This window comes from Leucoraja erinacea, chromosome 23 (assembly GCF_028641065.1).
Source record: "Leucoraja erinacea ecotype New England chromosome 23, Leri_hhj_1, whole genome shotgun sequence".
Classification (NCBI taxonomy): domain Eukaryota; kingdom Metazoa; phylum Chordata; class Chondrichthyes; order Rajiformes; family Rajidae; genus Leucoraja; species Leucoraja erinaceus.
Genome location: NC_073399.1, coordinates 5,867,346 through 5,894,460, shown reverse-complemented (window position 1 = coordinate 5,894,460; position 27,115 = coordinate 5,867,346). Strand labels below are relative to the sequence as shown.

The following is a 27,115-nucleotide window of genomic DNA, read 5'->3' as shown; positions in this document are numbered from 1 at the left end:
TATCATCGAGGCATCTCAGGTATTAGTGATAAGTAACATATTGTTTTGCATCAAATTCTCACAATTACCTAATTACCCCATTAGGACACGAAGTTGCATTCCATCGATTTCCATTCTCAATGACCACTTGCGAAACTCCAATTGTTTCAAATGATTGCAACGATTAAGCATTTTATTATAAGTGTCGTCACAGATGTAATGAAGAAAATTCACACCAATAAGCACATTTTGGAACAAGTATGGTTTCCTAGCTAGAACTCTCATTACTAGAATCAACTTCTATCTTGACCATATCACCAGGACCCTGACTATTACACACCGTGCATCTCCTGATAAACTCAAACGTAGTCATTTATAAGATTTCTGTTTATTTTTATCTTGGAGTTGAGCTGCTGGGGAACACCTCCAAATGTTTCAAATGTTACAGACAATTATGTTTCTTACAAGAAGTGTAATGTAGGACATAAAAGAAGTCCGCAGCATTCCACATATTTTGATAGCAAGACTGAGAGCAGATTGCTATTTTTAAAAAGCATTTAAGGGAGAAAAGTTACAATTTTGGTGTAAACACCCAATTACCCACCACTATTTGTTGTTGCACTATTTGCACACTTTCAACACTATTATGACTACACAAATCTGGGATAACTTGTTGGGTGTAAATTATTAGTTTGCATGAACTACAGAGTTTACGCAAAGACATAATAAATGGGAGCATGAATTGTCCATTGGTCTACCCAAGCTTGCACTGATTTTCATTATGACCTGGCTGATTTTTTACTTCGGTGACATAGTCTGGCATTGTCCCCATATCTTGTTCTCTTAATATTCTGACCAAAATGACAGGCTTTTCAATGCTCTATGATAGTAAATTCCTAATCTTCACCGCTGTGTGAATGAAGAAAAAAATGTTTAAGCCTCCTATCCTCTCTTCTGAAACTGTGCCCTCTAGTGCTAGTTTCATCAGTCCGGGAAACATTTCCCCTGCACCCAGCCCATCGAGCCCTTGAGCACATTATATGCATCATTGAGATCTTACCTTATCCTAAATTCTAAAGAATGCATTCACAGTCTACTCAATCTCTCCTCAAATAGTAAACATGACATCCTGTTATTGTACTAGACTAGTGAATGTTTGCAGCACTCTTCTGGTAAATATAGCCTGTCTTTTGCCCAAAGTTATTAATACTACACACATAACTCCCAGTGCAATCTCATCATGGCCTTATACTATGGTTTGTGGAATATGTCACATGTTTCACCATTTATTTTATGGAAATTATGGAAATGTGCAATTTTGCATTTTAATTAACCCTATGCTGTCCTGACCTTTTTAATTAAACTCAAGCTGTCCTGGCCATAGTTTCAACATGAATATTAGGTGCTGGACAGGAATTTATAAAATCAATTTAGTTTTGCAAATGGATTTGTAAATTATAAATGTGGCTTATGCTTATGAAAAAAAAATGCCACCTGTTTAGTAGAAGCCTATTTTAAAGGTACAGTGGAATGAAGATACAAAAACTTGGGTTTGTTATTTGTCAGCATTACAGCTTCAACTTATATGGCTGCGTGTCCTGTCAATCGGATTACTGCTAATGAATTCCAAATCAAATTGCTTATGTTGCTTGTCTAATTATATCCCGATATTAGAACACCAGTCAATGCAACAAGAAAATCTGCTCATCAGGCTGTTGTATACTAAATATAGGAACCGGACTTGCTGTGCTCACAAAAAAAAAGTATATATAAGTTGACCAGAGCACAGAGAAAGCTGCTGGTGCCCAACCATCGGGGTAAGTTTCTCACTTTCTTCATAAACATTCACTGGCGAAGCCGGGGAGGGGAGGGTGGGGACCCCATCACGTCTCTCGGGTATTAAATGATGAGGGAAAAGAAATCAATCCAGAAAACCCCCACAAATAGAATTGACCAACCAACATAAACATTTTGGCTCATGTAGATCAGACCCCGAATGATGTAAAATTAATTAATTAATTATTTTCTTTTGCTAGAATTGCGTGGAATATTTTATTCTTCACCGGGACTGAAAAAGGTAAAGGATGATTGAGCAAGCAAATGTTCTAACAGAAACGTGTGATTGATGAAACTGCGTTTGATTTTTAAAAGTTGATAATCGTTCGGTGATAGCGCATAAAATTCAAATACAAATGTGCACTTTTAATGATTCAGTACGAGTTGTTATTGAACACCGCATTAAAAGTAGTCGCTTCAACATCCACGGGCGCAGCGTGATGTATCATGTATCACGAATTGCATAAACGCTGCACATATTCTGTGCAACAGTGGCGAGGTGATCAGACTTGTTGATACAGAACTGGTAACGGATGCGAATGAATTCTGTGTTGTGAATGAGCGATACAGGCCAAGAGCAACGTGACGACAATATAGAAATGAAAGAATGGAATTATTTTCCGAACAAGTAATAACAAGTGAGGTTAAGTCCGAATAAGAGCTCTGTTACTTTCTGATAAATAAGTCAGTGAATCATTTGTTACTGCTAAAACGAAATGCATGGATTTTGCTGATGCTATTTAGAATCATATAGAAAACCTTTTCCCGTCAATTCCAGCAATAGACCGAAGCCATGGGGGATGCGGAGATGGCAGTGTTTGGAAAGGCGGCGTCGTATTTACGGAAGACTGATAAAGAAAGGCTTGAAGCTCAGAACCGACCGTTCGATGCCAAAACCTCCTGCTATGTTATCGATCCTAAAGAACTGTTCGTGAAGGGAACCATCAAGAGTAGGGAGGGCGGCAAAGTCACCGTGGAGACCTTATTAGACAAGAGGGTTCGTTGAATAGTTACACATAATACTGTATTCGGAAACCTCTGCAGCGTACGCCAATGACACATTTCATTAAATTTGCCTGTTGATTATTTTCAGACCGTTACTGTTAAAGACGATGACGTCGTGCCGATGAATCCTCCAAAATTCGATAAAGTAGAGGACATGGTCATGATGACTCACCTGAACGAGGCAACCGTGTTGTTTAACCTCAAAGAGCGTTATTCGGCCTGGATGATCTACGTAAGTACAGTTGTTGGATCTTGCAAAATGACCATACTGAAATACCTGATCAATTCTAATTCCATTCTCCCACCTTAGACCTACTCTGGGTTGTTCTGTGTCACTGTAAACCCCTACAAGTGGTTGCCAGTGTACGACCCGGAGGTTGTGACGGGATACAGAGGGAAGAAGCGTCAAGAAGCTCCTCCTCACATCTTCTCCATCTCTGACAACGCGTATCAAGCCATGCAGACGGGTAGGTGGCCAGACTTGATCATAATAGTTTTTACTTTCTGTTTAGAGTCGAATTACTACCGAGTTGTTGCAAAAACATGGAACAAAGGTATACAGATAACAAAGAATAATTCCGACATCTGTACTCTTGCCTTCATCGGTCGGGGCATAAGAGAGCCAGATGACATGTTGCAACTTGATAGGACTTTGGTTCCGCTGCGTTTGGGATATGGTTTGCACCTTTGATCGCCCCATTACAGGAAGGATGTGGTGTGTAGACAATAGGCAATAGACAATTGGGTGCAGGAGTTGGCCATGTGGCCCTTCAAGCCAGCACCACCATTCAATGTGATCATGGCTGATCGTCCATAATCAGTACCCAGTTCCTGCCTTCTCCCCATATCCCCTGAATCCGCTATCTTCAAGAGCCCTATCTAGCTCTCTCTTGAAAGTATCTAGAGAACCGGCCTCCACCGCCCTCTGAAGCAGAGAATTCCTCAGACTCACAACTCTGTGTGAAAAAGTGTTTCCTCATGTCTGTTCTAAATGGCTTACCCCTTATTCTTAAACTGTGGCCCCTGGTTCTGGACTCCCCCAACATCGGGAAATTGTTTCCTGCCTCTAGCATGTCCAAGCCCTCAATAATCTTATAAGTTTCAATAAGATATCCTCTCATCCTTCTAAATTCCACAGTATACACGCCCAGCTGGTCCATTCACCCAGCATATCAAAGTCCCATTATCCCGGGAATTAACCTTGTGAACCCACGCTGCACTCCCTCAATAGCAATAATATCCTTCTTCAAGTTTGGAGACCAAAACTGCACACAATACTCCAGGTGTGGTCTCACTAGGGCCCTGTACAATTGCAGAAGGACCTCTTTGCTCCTATACTCAACTTCTATTGTTATGAATGTACAACAGAATGTTACATGGATTAGATGGTATAAAATGTAAGGACAAGTTAGACAAATTTGGATAGTTTTCTCTGTGGGTTGAGGAAAGACAATATAAATATATTAAGATATAAAGGGCACAGTCAGTATCTGTGCCCGGTTGGAAAGATTAAAGGGCATAATTTGAAGGAGATGAGTGGCCAAATATCCCCTGGTGATGGTAGTGGAGGCAAAGACAATATGGCATTAAGAGGTTTTCAGACAGACACATTGTTATGCAGGGAATGGAAGGATGTTGATCCCGTGCAGGCAAAGGAGATCAGTTTAATTTGGCATCAGGTTCGGCACCGATATTGTGGGCTGAAAGGCCTGTTCCTCTGTCGTACTGTTCTATATTCTACATGTGCTGTGTCGCCCAACAAACCCACACCTCTCTGTGATTTGAACTCTGGATACTGATGTTGTTTTCTTTTTCCCAGATCGTGAAAACCAGTCCATCCTGATTACGTGAGTGCTACTGAGTTCAGAGCTTGTGATAGTGTGATAGAGGTGTCATTATTTATTTTTGCATATCCATCACATCGCTAATATCACCATGTAAATGCATTTTCTGTTGAAACCCACTTCCCTGTTTCCTCGTCGACCCCAACTGCCGTCCACTTCTTCAATCCAAAAACCTCTCCAATTCGGCGAAACTGGAGCTGTCCTCCTCCCCATTCTAATCCAGTCACATTTAGTTCTGTGCTCACAACCTTCCCTGTAGCGACACATCATTAAGATTCACAATTCTTCCCTGGCGTTGTCTCTCTGGCTATATTTTCTATCCATGTAATCAGAGGACATCTAGAATCATTCAATTATAGTCTCATATGCGGCGCTGATTTTAAATCACTCTACATTTAATAATTAATAATTTAATAAATAATTTCTTAAATAAATTAGCCATAATTTTATAAAATAATTCCAAAAGTTAGCTTCTTACGCATAGTCAGAGCTGAGAGGTGTCCAAAACACCACAGGGTTTCTTCGGAGTTTCTATTATTAGGTTACGTGATCGGTCTTTTCATAGTCTCGTCGACCTCCAAACCCCTCAAGACGTCCCAGTATAGTGACCTAATATGCGAGTTTCGAAGAGTTCGCGCTCGCCACAAACTCACAGCATGGTCTTTTACCTTCCTGTTCATCGCGGGTGTGAATTTCAGACAGCGCTCTCCCGCTTTCCCAGGCCCCCGCCATTGCGATGTGTTTGGGTGTGTGTTTGGGTGTGTGTGTGTGTGCTGACGGTCGATCCAGCTCACGGTTTCATCGCTGGCAGTCGATCCAGCTCGAGGTTTTTCAGGCGAGTGCCCTCGAGCTTGAAGGTCGAAGACAGTTGTTGAAAAGTCGCATAAGTGGGACAGGTCCTTAAGTGTTTCTTCTTCATGGCGATGTGAAATTACATTCATTGGCGCAGCGGTAGAGTTGCTGCCTTACAGCGAATGCAGCGCCGGAGACCCGGGTTCCATCCCGACGACGGGTGCTGGCTGTACGGAGTTTGTACGTTCTCCCCGTGACCTGCGTGGGATTTCTCCGAGATCTTCGGATTCCTCCCACACTCAAAAGACGAACAGGTTAATTGGTTTGGTAAATATATAAATTGTCCTTAGTGTGTGTAGGATAAAGCTAATGTTCGGGGATCACTGGTCGGCACAGACCCGGTGGGACGAAGGGCCTGTTTCCGTGCTGTGTCACCAAACTAAATTACACCAAGCTTTTTTTGGAATTGTAGTTCACTTGAATCTTTATTCCTTCAGTCTGTCTCGCTGTTAGTTTGGTAATTGTTCACTTCGTCACGTTCTTCATGCAGCGGAGAATCCGGTGCCGGGAAGACTGTGAACACAAAACGTGTCATCCAGTACTTCGCTTCGGTTGCAGCAGTTTCCGACGCCAAGAAGAAGGAAGCTCAAGCTTCTGGGAAGATGAAGGTGAGACAGAGCTGGTACCACGCACAATCTGACATCTTCTTGCAGTTTACTTCTAACTTAATTTAGTAAATTAGTAAATTCTAGATTCTAATATCGAAAGTATTTTTGCAGGGATCACTGGAGGATCAAATCATCCAGGCTAACCCACTGTTGGAAGCCTTCGGTAATGCCAAGACTGTGAGGAATGACAATTCATCTCGTTTCGTAAGTTTCCTGAGCAGTTTCATTACCCTCTTGTGTGCAGGCAATGATTAACAGAGCAGTGTTTATTAAAATGTTTCACACAACTAAATCGGTTTCTGATATGCATGTTCTTTATATTTCAAGGGTAAATTCATCAGGATTCACTTTGGTACCACTGGTAAACTGGCTTCCGCTGACATTGAAACCTGTAAGTGCAGTGGAACTGGATTTGTAAATATTGTTTGTAAATCAAATTGTTGACTAGTTTAACATGTTCTTTGTCAATTCTATATTTGTTTGTCTCACCAGATCTCCTGGAAAAATCCAGAGTGACATTCCAGCTGAAAGCTGAAAGGAGTTACCACATTTTCTACCAGATGATGACCAATCACAAACCTGAAATTGTTGGTAAGATTCAAAGTGTTGAACTGAAGAATTAAAATTAATTGGGTTACATGTTGTCTTTCTGTAGTTGCTCATGAGTCTTTCCACAAAACATTTATTTTGCAGAGTCATGTCTAATTACCACAAATCCTTATGATTATCCTTTCATCAGCCAGGGTGAGATTACAGTCAAGAGTATTGATGACACAGAAGAATTGGTTGCAACTGATGTGAGTAGTTGCTCTGCATTTATTTGTACCTTCTTATTTAGATTGATTCATTATAATACATTAATATATTCAAGCCATCATCGACATTAATCTATATTGACACAAAAGATATTCATAACTGAATGAAGATGATTTGATTTAAAGAAAAATAGTGAAAATTATTACAATGGTTGACCTAGGAAGTGTTTATGTACATGGAAATAAGAAAAATAAACCTGCCATCTCAGACTTTCAGGTAACACATAGTAGGCCGGATTGCATCCCAACTTTTGGTTTGGGAACAGCTCTGCCCAGATCACAAGAAACTGTGAACAGTTGTGGATGTAGCCCAATCCATCACAAAGACCAGACACCCTACCATTCACTATATCTAAATTCATGGTGGCTTGGAAAAGAACCAATATAAACAAAGACTTGTCCCACCCCTCTCATTTGTTCCTCTTTTCCACTCCCATTGGGCAGAAGATAAAGAAGCTTCAAAGTGCACACCACTAGACTCAAGAATAGCTTCTTTCCCTCTGTTATTAGGCTTCCGATATGTCCTTCCATACGTTAGGGTACTGTCTGATTCACATTTACACCATTGTGTTCATTGGACTTTGTCTCTGGAACTGATGCACACCAATGCAGATAATTATATTCTGCACTCTGCATTTGCTCTACCTTTGCTCTACCTATTGTACGAGTGTGACTTGATTGTATATATGTGCAGTATTATCTGATTTCATTGGTTAGTAGGCAAAACAAACATTTTCACTGTGCCGTGGTTCACATGACAATAATAACCTACACCTACAAAAACGACTACTCAAAATAGTTTTTGGGAGTGTCTACTAGATAACTGATGTGTTCAATGCATTAATATTGTTTTGGATTCTAACCATTTTGTTGCACAGACTGCCATCGATATCCTTGGCTTCGTCATTGAAGAGAAGTGGGGCATCTACAAACTCACTGGCGCAGTGATGCACATGGGCAATATGAAATTCAAACAAAAACAGCGTGAAGAGCAGGCAGAACCAGACGGCACAGAAGGTAACAGTTCATTTCACTTCCGCATTTATCATTATTTACAAATTCAAAATAATACGGACCTTCAGTATAATGTAATCAGTGCCAAAATATTTTTGAAAGATACTCCACCTCCCTAACAAATATCTACAGAGTTAATGTTCTGTGTTCTTTTTCCACCCTGGACCCATCACAAACCAACTCACTATATTGTTCATCGGTAATTTTATTTTAGCTAATTGGTACAACATTGATATATTGTGAAGAAGATGTTAAAATAAGGTCGGATGAATCAGGCAAACAGATCCAGATATTCCAGTGTATTGCCAGCAGTTCCACACAGAGAGAAAATTAAACTTCCTGGCAGTTGCTTAGTGAAATTTCTTGAGTGAATGCCTCAGTGTATAGATTGCTGGAATGCAGCAAACAGTCCGTGAAGGAAAGGGCGTTATGGCATTGATTCCAGGGAAGCCATGCGGGATTCAAATGGCCTTTTGGCTGGCCGTGTGTCTTTATGAGAGAAGATAATATACAAAGGTTATTTTCTCCAAAGAAAACAATTCATTGCCATTTGCCTTTATCTTATGTTAGATGCCGACAAAGTTGCCTACCTGACCGGCCTTAACTCAGCAGATTTGCTAAAGGCATTGTGCTATCCACGAGTAAAGGTTGGCAATGAATTTGTGACCAAAGGGCAGACGGTTCAGCAGGTACGGTTACCATGATGGTTCGTAGATGTTTAAAATACTTTATTTAGAGTGTTACCTTCAACTAATACACATATTCTATTCTTTTAGGTCACCAACTCAGTTGGTGCTCTTTCCAAATCTGTTTTTGAGAAAATGTTCTTATGGATGGTCATCCGCATCAATCAACAACTGGACACAAAGCAGGCCAGACAGTATTTCATTGGTGTGCTGGACATCGCTGGTTTTGAAATTTTTGATGTATGGTTCAGAATTATAAACATTAACAAGTTCAAATATTTAAAATTGACAACACTAAAGGCTAATAAGGGAATTAATGATAACGCAAGAAATGTCTTTATTTGTTCAGTACAACAGCTTGGAGCAGTTATGTATCAACTTCACAAATGAGAAACTGCAGCAGTTCTTCAACCACCACATGTTTGTTCTGGAACAAGAGGAGTACAAGAAGGAAGGAATTGAATGGACATTCATTGACTTTGGTATGGACTTGGCTGCTTGCATTGAGCTCATTGAGAAGGTAGGTAATATCATGGAAGACATAAATGAAAATAGAATATAAATCTAGTTTAATATTAATGGAAAAGGCTTAAAAAATAAAAATTGGTATTGTCCACAGCCCATGGGTATCTTCTCAATCCTCGAGGAGGAGTGTATGTTCCCCAAAGCCTCAGACACTTCCTTCAAGAATAAGCTGTATGATCAGCACCTTGGAAAGTCAAACAACTTCTTGAAGCCCAAGCCTGTCAAAGGAAAGCCTGAAGCTCACTTCTCACTGGCCCATTACGCTGGCAATGTGGACTACAACATTACTGGCTGGCTGGATAAGAATAAGGATCCACTGAATGAAACTGTAATTGGGCTGTTCCAGAAGTCATCAGTGAAACTCTTGGGTACTCTCTACGCTGCAGTCCCTGAAGGTAAATCTCTGCTACAAACGGTTGTTAGCAATGGTATTGCTTTCTCGCCTTTATTAATTTGTTAAGAACAATTAAATGTGTTGCTTCTTTGTCACAGACAGTACAAAGAAAGCAGGCAAAAAGAAGGGTGGTTCATTCCAGACAGTGTCCGCTTTGTTTAGGGTAAGATTTTTCCTTGCACATTCACTTATCACAAGTTATATGAATCGTGAATTAATATGTAAATTATTGACCGAAATGCATCAGACTAATGTACAATTGTGTAACTGTCTGTATTTTTTAACCTCACAGGAAAACTTGGGCAAGCTGATGGCTAACCTGAGAACCACACATCCTCATTTTGTGCGCTGTCTCATCCCCAATGAGACAAAGACACCAGGCAAGTCGTAGTTCCATCTATCCAGTCAATGTGTCATAGAAAATAATTTTGTGTTCTACTTTATTCTTTCAATTACTTATGTTGTAAACACCAGGCACTATGGAAAATCACCTTGTCATACACCAGTTGAGGTGCAATGGTGTGCTGGAAGGTATCAGAATTTGCAGAAAGGGATTCCCAAGCAGAATCATCTACGGTGACTTCAAGCAAAGGTGAAATATCTCAAAATATACATTTTTATTCCATTTCAAATTAGTTGTTCAATATATTTAGTTCTAATAAAAATCACCAATAATGCGTATAAAACTCTCATGCAACAGGTACAGGATTCTAAATGCAAGTGCAATTCCTGAAGGCCAGTTCATTGATAGCAAAAAGGCATCTGAGAAATTACTGGGATCCATTGATGTAGATCATACCCAGTACAAGTTTGGACACACTAAGGTAATTATGTTGAAAGTGTAAGTTTTGTAATGTGAAATAACGAGATGAATCAACAATATACTTTTGAATGTAATCTTAGGAACAGGTGATTTGAAAAACATCTTTGTTAATATGTAAGTGGATATCTGAGGCCAGTAAAATTCAACTAAAATGTGCTCCATTAGTTCAGTTCTGCAAAATACTTATTCTATGTTGACATTCTGATGCATATTTTTATGCACAAGAAAGCAGTTTAAACTCTGCTCCTAAAATGTTTATGTTTTTAGAATTAAGTATTCAAACTGATCCCTTACTTTGTTTAAGGTGTTCTTCAAAGCTGGTCTCTTAGGTGCACTTGAAGAGATGAGAGATGATAAGTTGGCACAGCTCGTTACCCGAACTCAAGCTATATGCCGTGGCTTTTTAATGAGGGTTGAATTTACGAGAATGATGGAAAGGAGGTAAATATTGCTTTACAAATATCCAACAATATATTTACACATAAACAAATTTTATACATGAATATAGCAGTTTATTCCATAAACAGAATATTGCTCTAATCTTTGTTCATTTTACCATGGCCTTTAGGGAAGCACTGTTTACTCTACAGTACAACATCCGTTCATTCACCAATGTCAAACACTGGCCATGGATGCAACTGTACTTCAAGATCAAACCTCTCCTGAAGAGTGCTGAAACTGAAAAGGAAATGGCAAATATGAAAGATGAGTTTGAGAAAACTAAGGAGGCACTTGCCAAATCTGAAGCACGGAAGAAGGAATTAGAAGAGAAAATGGTGGCTCTTGTGCAAGAAAAGAATGATCTCCTACTTCAAGTCCAATCGGTACCCACATTGGCTATCTTTGCATGGTTATACATGTATACAAAACACATGGCCTGGTATAATTCATTGTATCATTTTATTGCAGGAAGGTGAAACTCTGGCAGATGCAGAAGAAAGATGTGAGGGGTTGATTAAAAATAAGATTCAACTAGAGGCTAAAATGAAGGAAGCTAATGAAAGATTGGAAGATGAAGAGGAGATGAATGCTGAGCTGACAGCTAAGAAAAGGAAACTGGAGGATGAGTGCTCAGAACTGAAGAAAGATATTGATGACTTGGAGCTCACATTAGCCAAAGTTGAAAAAGAAAAACATGCCACTGAGAACAAGGTATTAAACAGTGATTTTGATGTCAAATTGATACACTATTCATAAAAGATTTCTGATGATTACATGTCATTATTCTGTTCATTTTGTTTTGCTGAACATAGGTGAAAAACCTCACTGAAGAGATGGCTAGTCTTGATGAAAACATTGTTAAAGTAACCAAGGAAAAGAAAGCTCTCCAGGAGGCCCACCAGCAGACCTTGGATGATCTCCAGGCTGAGGAAGACAAAGTCAACACTCTAACCAAAACAAAGACTAAGTTGGAACAACAAGTTGATGATGTGAGTATTTTAAACCATGATTATGTGATTTTTTTTGCAGTTATTGTGGATCGTGCCTTTATTACATCTAGGCTGGATTACTGTAACGCGCTCTATTTTGGTGTTGCTCGTTCTTCACTGGCTCGTCTCCAGTTGGTTCAGAATGCTGCTGCTCGCCTTTTAACAGGGACTCGAAAGAGGGAGCACATATCGCCAATTCTGGCCTCCCTACACTGGCTCCCAGTGCACTTTCGAATTCATTTTAAGATACTGTTATTTGTTTTTAAATCTCTGAATGGGCTCGCCCCGCCTTACCTCTCTGAGCTGCTCCACCCATACGCTCCTGCCCGGTCCCTCAGGTCAGCTGGTCAGCTGCTCCTGGAGGTACCGAGGTCCAGTCGGAGGCTCAGAGGGGATAGAGCCTTCTCTGTTGCTGCTCCGGCACTCTGGAACACCCTGCCGTTGCACATCAGACAGGCCCCCTCACTGTCCATCTTCAAATCCAGTGTTAAAACACATTTGTACTCCCTGGCCTTTGACCATGCCTGAGGCTTTGCTTCTGTTTGTGGTGTTTTTGATGTTTCTTTATTTTACCTGTCTTTTCCTACTATTTCTTTTGATTGTTATTTTTGGTGTGTATTAACTTTTTTGTCAATGATTAGTTGCACTTTGTTGCAGCTATGTTTGTTTTTAAAGTGCTCTGTAAATAAAATTATTATTATTATTTATTATTGAAGTAAATTTTAATAAACATATTATTTCTTAAAAAGCTTGAAGGTTCTCTGGAGCAGGAGAAGAAACTCCGCATGGATCTGGAGCGTGCTAAGAGAAAGCTTGAAGGTGACTTGAAGCTGTCTCAAGAAATAACAATGGACTTGGAGAATGACAGGCAGCAACTGGATGAGAAACTAAAGAAGTCAGTATTTAAAGTTATGAACAAATATGTTTTTTTTTTATAATCCACTGTTTAAAATTATTTTCTATTTGTCACGTTGATGCCTTGCAAAATATCCAGCAACTGGATGAGAAATTAAAAAGTCAGTATTAGGTCTTTGTTATAAGTCACTGTTTAAAATTGTATCCCACTTGCCTTATGCATGTCATGCAATGTTTATTTTTCATGACATTGACACTTCTGTTGGAAAACGCTAAGTTGTACCTATTTAAGCTTCTGTGATTGTGCTACATATATTACATACATGAACATACACTTAAAAGATATATGGTGATATGTCTAAAGTATATTTTTGGTATCTGCTGTTTAGCAAGTAACTATTTCTTCCGAATGCCAATGAGAATAAGCCATTTTTCGTGCGTTCATTCAAAATACGTGAAAATGTTCAATTAATTAACTGAATTTTTCATTTTTGTTATTAAAGGAAAGAGTTTGAAATCAGCCAGCTTCAAAGCAAAGTTGAAGATGAGCAGGTTATGGCTACCCAACTGCAGAAAAAGATTAAGGAATTACAGGTGATGTATAAGTCCAGTAAAATTATCAATGCCTTTCAGTGAAAGTCATGCACATGAATTGATACTACTGGTTCCATGATTATAACCAATGCATATTTATCTTAAGGCTCGTATTGAGGAGCTTGAGGAAGAAATTGAAGCTGAGCGTGCCGCTCGCGCTAAGACTGAGAAACAGAGAGCCGATCTTTCTCGGGAACTTGAAGAGATCAGTGAGCGACTGGAAGAAGCTGGTGGGGCAACTTCAGCTCAGATTGAAATGAACAAGAAACGAGAGGCAGAATTTCAGAAAATGCGCCGTGACCTAGAAGAATCTACCCTCCAGCACGAAGCCACAGCTGCTGCTCTTCGCAAGAAGCAGGCTGACAGCGTTGCAGAACTTGGGGAACAAATCGATAACCTGCAGCGGGTGAAGCAGAAGCTTGAGAAGGAAAAGAGTGAACTGAAGATGGAAATTGATGACCTCGCCAGCAACATGGAATCAGTGTCCAAAGCCAAGGTACAGTGATAGAGGACACTAAATACTACACTTTTATAGTTAACTTTGAATTGTTGGTGTTGTTCGGTTGGTGTCGCAGCTCTTGAAAACTGGTTGCTTTGGTTTCAGGCAAACCTTGAGAAAGTAGCACGGACACTAGAGGACCAGGTCAGTGAAATGAAGACCAAACACGATGAACATCAACGGTTGATCAATGACTTATCAACTCATAAAGCACGTCTTACAACAGAAAACGGTATTGATCTTGATTTCAAAATAATATTGATCTATATTTGTTGTTCACCATATAGAAAACATTACCATGTAATATTTGTAATATTTCACTCACATTATCTTTAATTCACAGGTGAGTTGAACCGCCAAGTGGAGGAGAAAGAGGCCTTGGTATCGCAGCTGACAAGAGGGAAGCAAGGATATACCCAACAGCTTGAGGAACTGAAGAGGCAGCTGGAGGAAGAAACCAAGGTACTAAATTAACTTGAGAGATTTGTATCACAGGGAAACTTTCTAAACGTGCATTATTGTCAATTTCGAAAACATTTAATGTTAAAAAAATGCAACATTTATGTTATAAAATATTATACTTTATTGCACTGATGTCCAGCAACTTACTTTAGGATTTCCCTCTAAAGCAACATTTCTTTTCATTGTGACCATAAGCAAATTAACAAGGTTAAGTTACTTTCTAATAATCACAATGATATTGAATATCATGCCACGTTGTAATCATTTCAGGCTAAGGGAGCCCTGGCCCATGCTCTGCAATCTGCCCGCCACGACTGTGACATGCTCCGTGAACAATATGAAGAGGAGATGGAGGCAAAGGCTGAGCTCCAGCGTGGAATGTCCAAGGCCAACAGTGAAGTGGCTCAGTGGAGATCAAAATATGAAACTGATGCAATCCAGCGCACAGAAGAACTGGAAGAAGCCAAGTATGTAACAAAGAGGAACCTATGTTCATGCAGCACATGCTGTCAAGGAGAATGTATGTTCTTCCACAATTTCCTGTCAGATGGACTTGATGGTTTTGTGTTTTTCAGGAAAAAACTTGCTCAGCGTCTGCAAGATGCAGAGGAGCATATTGAGGCCGTGAACTCCAAATGTGCTTCACTGGAAAAGACTAAACAGAGACTACAGAATGAAGTGGAGGATCTGATGATAGATGTAGAGAGGGCAAATTCAGCAGCAGCAGCTCTGGACAAGAAACAAAAGAACTTTGACAAGGTAGGAGCTGGTTGTTGCGTTGTTTCTCTTTACATGTCATTCTGAAGGAAGTAACCAACATCATGTATTTCCATTTTAGCCAGGGACTGGCAAGCAGCTGGTAGTTTAAACAAATGTCTAAACAATTGAAAGGGTTCAGTGATTTTGGCATTTCCTGAGTGTGAAAAAGTCACATTAGAAATAACAGACATATTAAATTACTGAACCCTTTTAATATTGTACCATCCTAAGAAGTGCTTCTTTCTTGTTTATTTACACATTCAAGCATAATATTATGTTTGGGAAGTCATAAAATCTTAGAGAGTCATAGTCATAGAATCATAGAGTGATACAGTGTGTAAATAGGCTCTTCGGCCCAACTTGACCATACTGGCCAACATGTCCCATTTACACTAGTTGCACCTGCCTGCGCTTGGTCCATATCACTCCGAACCTGTCCTATCCATGTACCTGTCTAACTGTTTCTTAAATGTTGGGATAGTCCCACCCTCAACTACATCCTCTGGCAGCTTGTTCCATACACCCACCACCCTTTGTGTGAAAAGGTTACCCCTCAGATTCCAATTAAATCTTTTCCCCTTCACCTTGAACCTATGTTCTCTGGTCCTCGATTCTCCTACTCTGGGCAAGAGGCTCTGTGCATTTACCCGATCTAATCCTCTCCTGATTTTATACACATGGATGCTGGAAAAATATCAGTTCAGTTTTCAGATTGAAATCTATACGTCTTTCTCACTGGCTATCACACCTCATTGATACTGAGACAGAAGTTAAATTTGAGAATACATTTCTTACATTTACAATTGTACAATTAAGGTTCTGGCAGATTGGAAACAGAAATATGAGGAGACCCAGGCAGAACTGGAAGCATCTCTGAAGGAATCTCGTAGTTTGAGTACAGAAATCTTTAAGATGAAGAATGCATATGAGGAGTCTCTAGATCATCTTGAAACTCTTAAACGGGAGAACAAGAATCTACAGCGTAAGTCTATACCCATTCTCTCATTTAATATTATTAACAAGATACTTACTTATCTTGAAATTTAATGCTTTTACAGATTCAATTCTGACTCATTGCCCATTCCCTCTGAATTTTCACTAATAATGTAAAATATGCACGCATTTCTATTGTAATCCAAGTTTTATCAACAAGATAGGTTGAACTAACACTACATTTAAACACAGAGGAGATTACTGATCTGACTGAGCAACTGGGTGAAAGTAGCAAGGCCCTCCATGAGATGGAAAAGGCAAAGAAGACAGCTGAGCAGGAAAAGAGTGAAATCCAGTCAGCATTGGAGGAGGCAGAGGTAAGGTTATTTCAACATTACATTCAAGAAATAGATATTTTGAACTATCATTGTTGTCAAATAGAGTAAATAAGTTGCAATAATATCAGAGTAACGACCTGTTTAAAAGATATTTTTAAGATATAAAGAAATCAACTTTAGCGACAACAATGTGCAAAATACTGAAAATACAGTTAATCTCTCTCGTAGGCCTCCCTGGAACATGAGGAGAGCAAGATCCTCCGCATTCAGCTGGAACTGAACCAACTGAAATCTGAAGTTGACAGAAAGATTGCAGAGAAAGACGAGGAGATCGATCAGGTGAAGAGGAACCACCAGAGAGTTGTGGACACAATGCAGAGCGCTTTGGAGGCTGAAGTCAGGAGCAGGAATGATGCCTTGAGAATCAAGAAGAAAATGGAGGGTGATCTAAATGAAATGGAGATTCAGCTGGGACATGCCAATCGCCAGGCTTCAGAAGCACAAAAACATCTCAGAAACATACAGGGCCAATTGAAGGTTTGTATGATGGGATAATGATTTCCAGTACACTGTTATTTTAAATGTTGTGTGATTGTCAGTCAATTATGTAAATATTGATTTTCTTCTCGCAGAACTTAATATACAATGCAAGATTTGTTATTTGAACTATGAGTTAGATTTTTCAAACTATTTATTGATGAAAAACAGCTTATTACTACAACTGATTTAATTATAAGATAAGCATTACAGTGTACTGTAATACCTGGTAACAAAGCAATCTTGCATTATAAACAGGACACCCAGTTACAGCTGGATGATGCCTGCAGAAGCCAGGAAGACTTGAAGGAGCAACTAGCCATGGTGGAGCGCAGAAGCGGCCTGCAACAGGCTGAGATTGAAGAAATGAGAGCCGCTCTGGAACAGACAGACAGAGCTCGCAAAATTGCTGAACAAGAGCTGATCGATGTCACTGAAAGAGTTCAGCTGCTGCACTCTCAGGTTAGTTCCCACATTGTTGTCACCCTACATTACCACCAGGTCTTGTTAGGCATTGGTCAGGTTAGTCTTGTTTAGGTTATCCTAAAAGGGGGATTTTATAATTGCTTTGTTCAATTTCCTGTTTGGATACCATCTGGTTTACAGGAAATGATCTCCAGGGATAGAACATTGAAACACAGAGACATAGAAAATAGGTGCAAGAGTAGGCCATTTGGCCCTTCGAGCCAGCACGGCCATTCTATATGACCATGGCTGATCATCCGTAATCAGTATCCCGCTCATGCTTTTTCCCAATATCCCTTGATTCCGTTAACCCGAAGAGCTAAATCTATCTCTCTCTCTCATGAATACATGCAGTGAATTGCCCTCCACTGTCTTCTGTGGCAGAGAATTCCAGATTCACAACTCTCTGGGTGAAGAAGTTTTTCCTTATCTCAGTACTAAATGGCCTACCCCTTATTGTTAAACTGTGACCCCTGGTTCTGGACTTCCTCAACATAGGGGACAAAATTACTGCACCAAGCCTGTCCAATCTCTTAAGAATGTTATATGTTTTAATAATAACACCTCTCATCCTTCTAAATTCCAGTGAATACAAGCCCAGTCGACCCATTCTTTCATCATATGTCAGTCCTGCCATCCCGGGAATTAACCTGGTGAATCTACGCTGCACTCCCTCAATGGCAAGAATAACCTTCCTCAAATTAGATGAAAACTGCACACAATATTCGAGGTGTGGTCTCACCAGGGCCCTGTACAACTGCAGTAGGACCTCATTGCTCCTAAACTCAAATCCTCTCACAAAGAAGGCCAATTAGCTTTCTTCACTGCCTGCAGCACCTGCATACTTATTTTCAGTGACTGATGTACAAGGACACTTAGGTCTCATTGCACCTCCCCTTTTCCTAAACTGACACCATTCAGATAATAATCTGCCTTCCTGTTCTTGCCACCAATGTGGATAACCTCACATTTATCCACATTATACTGTATCTGCCATGCATCTGCCCACTAACCCAACATACCCAAGTCATCCTGCAGCCTCATAGCATCCTCCTCACAGCTCAGCTTTGTGTCATCTGCAAACTTGGAGATGTACCATTTGATTCCCTCATCTAAATCGTTAATATATATTGTAAATAATTGGGGTCCCAGCATGGAGCCTAGCGGCACCCCACTAGTCACTGCCTGCCATTCCGAAAAGGACTCGTTCATTCCTACTCTTTGTTTCCTGTCTGCAAACCAGTTCTCTATCCATGTCAATACCCTACCCCCAATACCATGGGCTCTAATTTTGCACAATAATCTTTTGTTGCTCACTTTTCCTGCTGTATTCCAACCTCAAGAATCCAGATCAGCACCAATAATGGTGTGAGGGCCAATTTAAATGTTACTTGATTGCCTCATCTCTCCATAGCATGACTTCAGACATCCAATATCCACTGACATATAGACAGCAACGGATTGATATCCGTCTCCCTATATTTTGGTTGTTATTGGTTCCGTCAAAATTCTTCCTCCACCTCCCACAATATATTAGTGCATATTGAAAGTGAGATTAGATTCATCATTACTCCTGCAAAATTAATATTAGGGCACAGATAATGTGAATGCACAGTCTTTCTTCCAGGGAAGGGAAATGAAAAGCTAGAGAACATAAATTTAAGGTAAGAGAGGAAAGATTTAAAAGGGACCTGAGAGGCAATTTCTTCACACACAGAAGGTGGTAGATACTGTATATGGAACAAGCTGCCAAAGAAAATGAATGTGGTTGGTACAATAATAACATTTAAGAGACATTTGGACAGGTAAATGGATAGGAAAGATTTAGATGGATATGGGCCAAATTTATAAAATGGGTCTAGCCTAGATAGCCATTTTTGTCAGCATGGATAGGTTGAGATGACGAGCCTGTTTCAGTGTTGTACTTCTCTATGATTGCATGACTCTTATTCAAATGTGTCTTTTCCTGCAGAACACCAGCCTCATCAATACTAAGAAGAAGCTGGATGCCGACCTGAATCACATCCAGTCTGAAATGGAAGAAACTATCCAGGAGTCAAGAAATGCTGAAGAGAAAGCCAAGAAGGCTATCACTGATGTAGGTCATAAATTATTTTAACAATCTGAATTTAGTTTTCAAATATTACCTCAATTAATTACGTTGATAAAATTAGAATTTTGAACATGTAATGATTTGCCCAATTGTGTCATATTGCAAGGCTGCCATGATGGCTGAAGAGCTGAAGAAGGAACAGGACACCAGTGCTCACCTTGAACGAATGAAGAAGAACCTCGAGACGACAGTGAAGGACCTGCAGCTTCGCCTGGATGAGGCTGAGCAGCTGGCAATGAAAGGAGGAAAGAAACAGCTCCAGAAACTGGAGGCCAGGGTAAATCCTGAGACTGTTTTACTGTGCACACTGAAACTTTGGATATAATATGAATATTATGGAATAAATCCCGTTTTGTGGTTGTTTAGGTGCGTGAGCTGGAAAGTGAGCTGGAAGGCGAGCAGAAGCGAGGTGCTGATGCTATTAAAGGTGTTCGCAAGTATGAAAGAAGGGTCAAGGAACTATCTTATCAGGTACTGTACAATTAATAATCAATTGGTGCACTTAATTCAGCCAAAGCTCTGGAAGGATAACAGTGTTCCTGTAGCTATACCCCTGCAGTCAGCATGATTGGTGTCCTGACCACCCTACAACATTTGCTTTGTCCTTTGAGGTTAGCCCATTCCCCGAAAAGTCCTGTTTGAGTTGTTACTTTCCCAATCTTGGTTGATTGAAGAAAGTGTTGTCATTTGTATGCACCAAGTAACAGAAGCTTCCAATAGAAGGAATCTGGTGGGCATAACACAAGTCTTGTGGTAAAGGCATTTTGGGGTCGTACAGACAATTAACCTTTGACTGGGGTACTGAAAAGAAAGCCTTTCTCAACATTAATCAGAGGGAGGGTCGTGCTGTGAGATGATGAGCGGAGCAAGAAGAGGCCATTGGTGATGAAGTGAGTGGAGCACTGAGAAGGCAGCAATGTAAATATCACAGACGGATGAGTGGGTCAGCAAGAACCAGGATATGTATCTTTAAATGTGTCATAAGAATACAATAAAATGAAAAATAAAACATTTCAAATGTTGCTTCTTTTGTGACATTCAGTCAGAGGAAGACAGAAAGAATAATCTGAGACTACAGGACCTGGTTGACAAGCTGCAGATGAAGGTTAAGGCCTACAAGAGACAATCGGAGGAAACTGTAAGTTATTATGACTATAACTACAATTTTTCAAGAAAATTATTTTGTATGACATTAAATTTTAAGATTTTTGTATAATATAAAGAAGAACTGTTAACACAATCTACATTAATAGTAAGGTGGGAATATCATGTCTATGGGCAGAGCATTAAAACACCATCTCTATTCATTGTTCTAGAAATGTTTCAATTAGATTCTTTCCCATTGCTCTAATCTCAAAAGAATAGAATCCTTGTGAATATCTGAGCCCTGAAATATTTGTCATAATATAAGGCTCATTATCATAATTCATGAAAAGCTTGTTTTTAACGGGTCAGTTAAAGATTAACAGCATTATATGTAGGACCAGGTGTAGCATAGTAGGCTTATCAGCCTTCACTATTCAATAAGATTAAATCCGTTCTTTAATTTTTCTATCCATTTTCCCGTATCGAGAAATCCACCAGGTCCAAGCTGGAATGGACTTGACAAAGTCTTTTGTGTTGGAAATTCTAAAAGTATTTGCTTTTTCTCAGTCCTAAAGTTATTCTAGTCTCTTCAGGCAAATTCTCATCATCTACTTTAACAAATATCTCAAGAATTTTAAATAGTTCAAGAATACCATCCCCTGTTGTTCAAAATTCCAAAGAATGTGAGCATGTTTTATTATGTACAGTATCTGCTCACATGACTGGTCTCACCTCAAGAAAATCATAAAACGGGCAAGTGGAATGCTAGCTTGATTCAGAGGACTGAAGGACAATTTATATTACAGTTCCACAAAACATTGATTAGCCCACAGCTGAAATAGTGCAAACAGCTATGAATGCTTTACCTGAGGAAGAAAATATTTTCCTTTGGATGAGATTAATCAGAATGACACCTAGACTCCAAAGGTTACATTTTGAGGGGTTTACCAAACTAAGATTCTATACCATGAAATTTAGATTAAGGGTTGCCAAGATTGTGTGGAAATCAAGAGGATTGATGTAGGAAAACTGTTACTATTTGAAGCCAAGCACTAGTAGGCATAGCATGATTGTTTTCCACATTAGAAGTAGCTAATCATTTCTTTGAATCCATGTGATTTACTAATAAATTAAAGTATCTTAACCCCAAAGTGTAAGAGATCAACACAAAGAATGTTTCAGAAGAGACCTTCATCCAATCTAAACTAAGTAAAATCATGTATTTTGTGCAAAAGATTGATTAGTGCAGATTTGTGCATTATCCAATCTTGATATTCAAAAAGTAAAGCCGGCAGACCTTCATCCAATAAAGCTCAAAAACTGTAAATTTCTTAATTAGTTGGTCATCAAAAGTATAATGGTGTTTAGCAATCACCTGGTAAATAATTTTCATTCGTAAAATCTGAGCTTTTACACTGTTTTCCTACAGGAGGAACAGGCCAACGCTCACCTGTCCAGGTTCAGGAAGGTTCAGCATGAACTGGAGGAAGCCGAGGAACGTGCCGACATTGCCGAGTCTCAAGTCAACAAACTTAGAACTAAAACCCGGGAAATTACTATCAAGGTATTGCACCCTAAGAAACTTTAATAATAACAAATTATGGTGGCAATTATTTTAAATCTACCACGTCAGTTGTCATAACACAAGTATTATTTTACAAGCACTCTTTCATTGTATTAAATTAATAATTTGTTTTTCCTTTTTACCTATCAGAGCGCTGAAGAGTAGATGACAACTTGAAATGGTCCAAAGAAGAAATCTACAAAATGTGTATTTCTTTGTAACATAGTTTTATAAATGTAGCAATATCAACAAAAATAAACGTGCAACACGAAATTGTTTCCTTGTTTTATTAAGACGATGCAATAATTATAGTCCATCTCAAAGCCTCTTAAATGCCACCATTAAATCGGCCTCCACTGCCACCCCTGGCCGCACATGCTAAGCACCAACCACTCTATAAGAAAGAAAACTTGCCCTGCATGCCTCCTTTAATTTTTCCCTCTAACTTTTAAGATGTATCCTATGGTCTTTGACAGTTCCACCCCAGGAAAATGGTTTTGTCTACTGCATATAATTGTGTATATCTCGCATAATTGTATAGACGTTTATCAGGTCTCCCATCAACCTCCAATGTTCAAAAGAAAACAATCTAGATTTGTCCAACCTATCCTTGTAGCTAATACTTCACCTTCCTTATGGCTCTGACAAAACATTTTATGATCACGGTTTCCTAACCAAAAACTTAAATAGTTCTTTCTCTCATCAGTTCATTATGTCATTGTTTACAGCAGAACAACAATACATCTCCCTTGAATAGATCACGTGCATTTCCTACGCACCAAAATATCTGGAAACATACCTAAATAGTTCATTTCTTCCGGTCATTTATATTCCTCAATTTCAGGTAAAATTGAATGTTCTAATTTAAGTAACTAACCAACAATAACAAACCTTTCCCCTTCCCCATCTCCTTCCACCTATATATCTATTCCTCTGGCTTCACATGTCATGTTTCTTCTCTCCTGATCTCATTATTTCATAGCCTTTTGTCTTTTTCCATCTCTGGAATTTGTCCACCCATCTACTAATCAACCACCTGTATCCTTGCATTGTCTAGTCCCCATCTCTCTTCTAGCTTTCTCTTCCCCCTCCACCCCCCCCAACTACTATCATCTGAAGAAGGGTCCCGACCCAAAACGTCACAGCCATGAAACAGAGAGACATTTCAAATAGGTGTCTTTGAAGCCTGGGAATTTTGTCTCCCAATGGGCCTCATGGATATAAATTTGCTGAATCCAGTCCAAATAATGAACATTTGGATGACATGAGATTAATTTCAATTTTAGGTCATAAAATAATTATGTCAATTTTAGGTCATTTCAATCATTATAACATCCACTTTTCCAGCTACACATTATATTTGGCAAAATTCGCAAGCCAATTGTTTCAACAGATGCCCACAGTCATTTTGAAAATAATTTCATGAAAATGTTTCCTGGTCTTAATGTTATGGAAACATTCGAGGAAACATCAAAACTCAAAATCCTCAACTGGAAGAGAGATAATTGTGATAACTGCAGGGCAAAGTGATCGGGAACATCTGGAACCCTTGGATAACAATGGGATAGTTACTAAAATAAATAGAAATGGCGCATGCTAAATTTCGACTATTGAAAAAAGCAAGAAAATAGGCAGTGCAGATGGTGAAGAGCAGCAACGAGTGAAGATCGCAAGGATGGGTTGATATACGCACCTTTTTGAGCCAATGATCATTTCATGTGTGATGGCAGCCTTTATTAAATTTTCCTTCCTACAAATTTATTAAAAGAGAATTTGATTACTAGACTGATGTTCCTGAAATTCCAATTGTATTAACCGTTGTGATAATGCATTTAGAAAATTGCGCACAGCTTGGATTCCCAAACTGAGAAAAGATACACATATAAGTTGAGTACAGCTGAGGTTCACCAAATTCATTTACAATATATATTAATAATTTAGACGAGGGAATTAAATGTAACATCTCCAAGTTTGCGGATGACACTAAGCTGGATGGCAGTGTGAGTTGTTTCCTCCTGGGTGAGGAATTTTCAGTCAAGTACACACAACTCCAAGAGACTGCAGATTAAAAAATAATGTTTAAGCTTCTGGAATTACACCCATTGTTTTATTTAATAGCCTGGGATATAGTAGCGTTGGTTAAAGATTTTATCCGGATATATTTAGCTGCTTTCAAAGATGCCAAAACCCTTAATATCTCCTATTCTATATGGCTTATTCTATCCAATATTTTACATATTTTCTCTTTAGCTAATGCTTCACCACTTTTCCTCTCCTTTGTAAATAAAGTAACAAGGTATCCCTTTAGAATGTTACTTTAGCTATGCAGCCGCACATGGGTTATTCTTTTAGTCCCTTTGTCATCCTCTTGCCCTTTATATAGATCACATGTTTTTGTTTCTTCCTTGATATTACCTTCCTGGTAAAATTTCTCTAGTAAAAATACATGTATACATACATAATAATAGATACAAATATTTAAAAAACAAGTATTTCTTACACATGTTTAAAGAGAACTTCATTTATTATAAATACCATCTACCTAACCTTCAATGGTACTAACTTTAAAATTTTAAACGTTCAGACCAGATGTAATTGGTTTTTGTTTAGTTTAGTTTATTATTGTCACGTGTACCAAGTAAAGTGAAAAGCTTTATGTTGTGTGTTATCCAGTCAGCGAAAAGACTATACACGAGTATACTGTACGCCTTGCTGCCTTACAGGGCAGTCCCGGTGGCACAATGGTAGAGTTGTTGCCTGACAGCGAATGCAGCGCCAGAGACCTGGGTTCGATTCCGACTACGGGTGCAGTCTGTATGGAGTTTGTACTCCATGATCTGCGTGGGTTTTCTCTGATATCTTCCGTTTCCTTCAACACTCTAATGAAGTACAGGTTTGTAGGTTAATTGGCTTGGTAAATGAAAAATTGTCCCCAGTGGGCGTAGGATAGTGTTAATGTCCGCTGGTCGGCACGGACCCAGTGGGCCGAAGGGCCTGTTTCCGCGCTATATCTCTAAACTAAATTAAACTAAATGAGTCTGAAGATGGGTCTCGAATCATTCCCTCTCTACGGAGATGCTGCCTTTCCACAGTCGTACTCCAGCATTTTGTGTCTATCTTCAATTTAAACCAGCATCTGCAGTTCCATCCTACACATACATAATTACAATCAAGCCATCCACATTGTACCGATACAGGATTAATAGTATAATGTTTATTGCAAGATAAGGTTCACTAAAGTCCAATTAAAGATAGTTCAATGGTCTCCAGTGAGGTAGATGAGAAGTCAGGACTGCCGTCTAGTTGGTGAGAGGACAATTCAGTTGCTTTATAACAGCTGGGAAGAAATGTTCCTGAATCTGGAATAATATGCTTTCAAACATCTGTACCTCTTGCCTCGTGGGAGAGTGGAGACCACGGCGTGACCAGGATGAGACTTGTCCTTGTTTACCTTGGAGGCCTTGCCATGGCAGCATGAAGTGTAGATGGAGTCACTGGAAAGGAGGTTGGTTTGCGTGATGGTGTGGGCTACGTGCACAACTCTTGGCAATTTCTTGCAGTCTTGGATGGAGCTGTTCCCAAACGGTGCTGTGATTCATCCCGATAAAATACTTTCTATGGCATCTGTAGAAATTGGTTAGGGTTGTGAGGTTGTGAGGACATTCTGAACTTCCTAAGCCTTCTAAGGAAGTAGAGACATTGGTGTGCTTTGTTAGCCATAACTGCGATATAGATTGTGATATTTATCACCGGAATCAAGGTGTATGGGGAAAAGGCAGGCACGGGTTACTTATTGTGGATGATCAGCCATGATCACAGTGAATGGCAGTGCTGGCTCGTAGGGCCCAATGGCCTCCTCCTGCACTTATTTTCTATGTCTCTATTGCTAAGAACTTGAAGCTTTCAAGCATCTCTACTTCGGTGCAATCAAGGTATATCGGGGTGTGTGTGACATTTCGCTTCCCGAAATCCTTCACAATCTCCTTCGTCTTGTTGACATTGAAAGAGAGGTTGTTGTCTTGCAGTACGAACTTTCAGCATGAACACTGAAAACTAGATTCTCAGAATAGGTTCCTGACCACTGTCAGCATTCTTTATGTCCACTGACCATTCCTCAAATGTTTCACCAACAGATGTCTGTTAAAGTTACTACACTACAGTGGAGTCTCAGAATAAAATGGTGTACCTTTAGAAAGGAGATGAGGAATAATTTATTTAGTCAGATGGCAATGAATGCATGGGATTAATTTCCACACAAGGCTGTGGAGGCCAAGTCAATGGATAATTTTATGGTGGAGATTGATAGATTCTTGATTAGTACAGGTGTATGGGGTCGAGTGGGGTCGAGAGGGAAAGATAGATCAGCCTTGTTTGAATGGCAGAGTAGACTTGATGGGTCAAATGGCCTAATTCTGCTCCCATATGAACTTATGGAGTGTATCCCTAGGCATATCTCCAGGTCCCTCAATATGGCAAAAACAAAATAAATTGCCCCATCCACCAATGACTGTAATAATTTCTTAGTTTGGTGAAACAATAATCATTTTAATCTGCTTGGGCCAAGAAAAAATCTTCACTGAGGAGTCATTTCCAGACGTCTCATTTACCACCCCGAAATCCCTTTCACCATTTTGAATCGTCAAAGCCAGAGTTCACAGATATCGACAGCCTTGAGGCTGTGCATCTAGAGCACACAATGCCCCACCTTAAGCAGTGGAGGAAACACCTCAGAACTGCCTACCCAATCACCCTGAGAGTCACCAACAGTCTCACCCATGTAAAAGTCTGTAATTCTCACATTGGCCTCTTCCGCCACCTCAGACCACACAGAACTGGAATGGCAATGAGCCATCCTCAATCTGGAGAGAATCATTATGGTGGCCTGTGATTACATCATAATATTGTGATCCTGTAGGCCAATTTACTTTGTAATTACCTCATCAGGGCATTCTATGCATAGTGAGCTAGCAGATCAGCTGTTTTCACACTTTCAAGCCATCACCGGTATTCCTATGATGCAATTTAAATTGGTATATTCATATTAGAAGTGTAATGTTACAAGAAACTTTATAATGGCTTATTTTTCAAGCACTTTTAGA

The 27,115-nt window shown here is 39.5% G+C and overlaps 1 protein-coding gene across 1 annotated transcript; it reads left to right on the top strand.

Moving 5' to 3' along the window:
- Window positions 1-1,752: 1,752 nt before the first annotated feature.
- On the top strand, window positions 1,753-22,289 carry LOC129708132 (myosin-4-like). Its single transcript, XM_055653709.1, has 41 exons — window positions 1,753-1,796; window positions 2,016-2,056; window positions 2,594-2,812; window positions 2,909-3,052; window positions 3,131-3,287; window positions 4,640-4,667; window positions 6,007-6,124; window positions 6,236-6,328; window positions 6,452-6,515; window positions 6,617-6,715; window positions 6,818-6,921; window positions 7,818-7,956; window positions 8,524-8,642; window positions 8,730-8,879; window positions 8,989-9,159; window positions 9,259-9,559; window positions 9,657-9,721; window positions 9,851-9,938; window positions 10,033-10,150; window positions 10,259-10,382; window positions 10,686-10,822; window positions 10,950-11,205; window positions 11,291-11,533; window positions 11,635-11,811; window positions 12,561-12,706; window positions 13,170-13,260; window positions 13,367-13,756; window positions 13,865-13,991; window positions 14,103-14,221; window positions 14,492-14,688; window positions 14,797-14,980; window positions 15,797-15,962; window positions 16,166-16,290; window positions 16,480-16,788; window positions 17,047-17,250; window positions 19,226-19,351; window positions 19,473-19,643; window positions 19,733-19,837; window positions 20,409-20,504; window positions 21,882-22,016; window positions 22,167-22,289. Exons 3-41 carry the CDS (start codon window positions 2,609-2,611, stop codon window positions 22,179-22,181), a joined length of 5,805 nt encoding a protein of 1,934 aa, XP_055509684.1. The 5' UTR covers window positions 1,753-1,796; window positions 2,016-2,056; window positions 2,594-2,608; the 3' UTR covers window positions 22,182-22,289.
- Window positions 22,290-27,115: the final 4,826 nt, after the last annotated feature.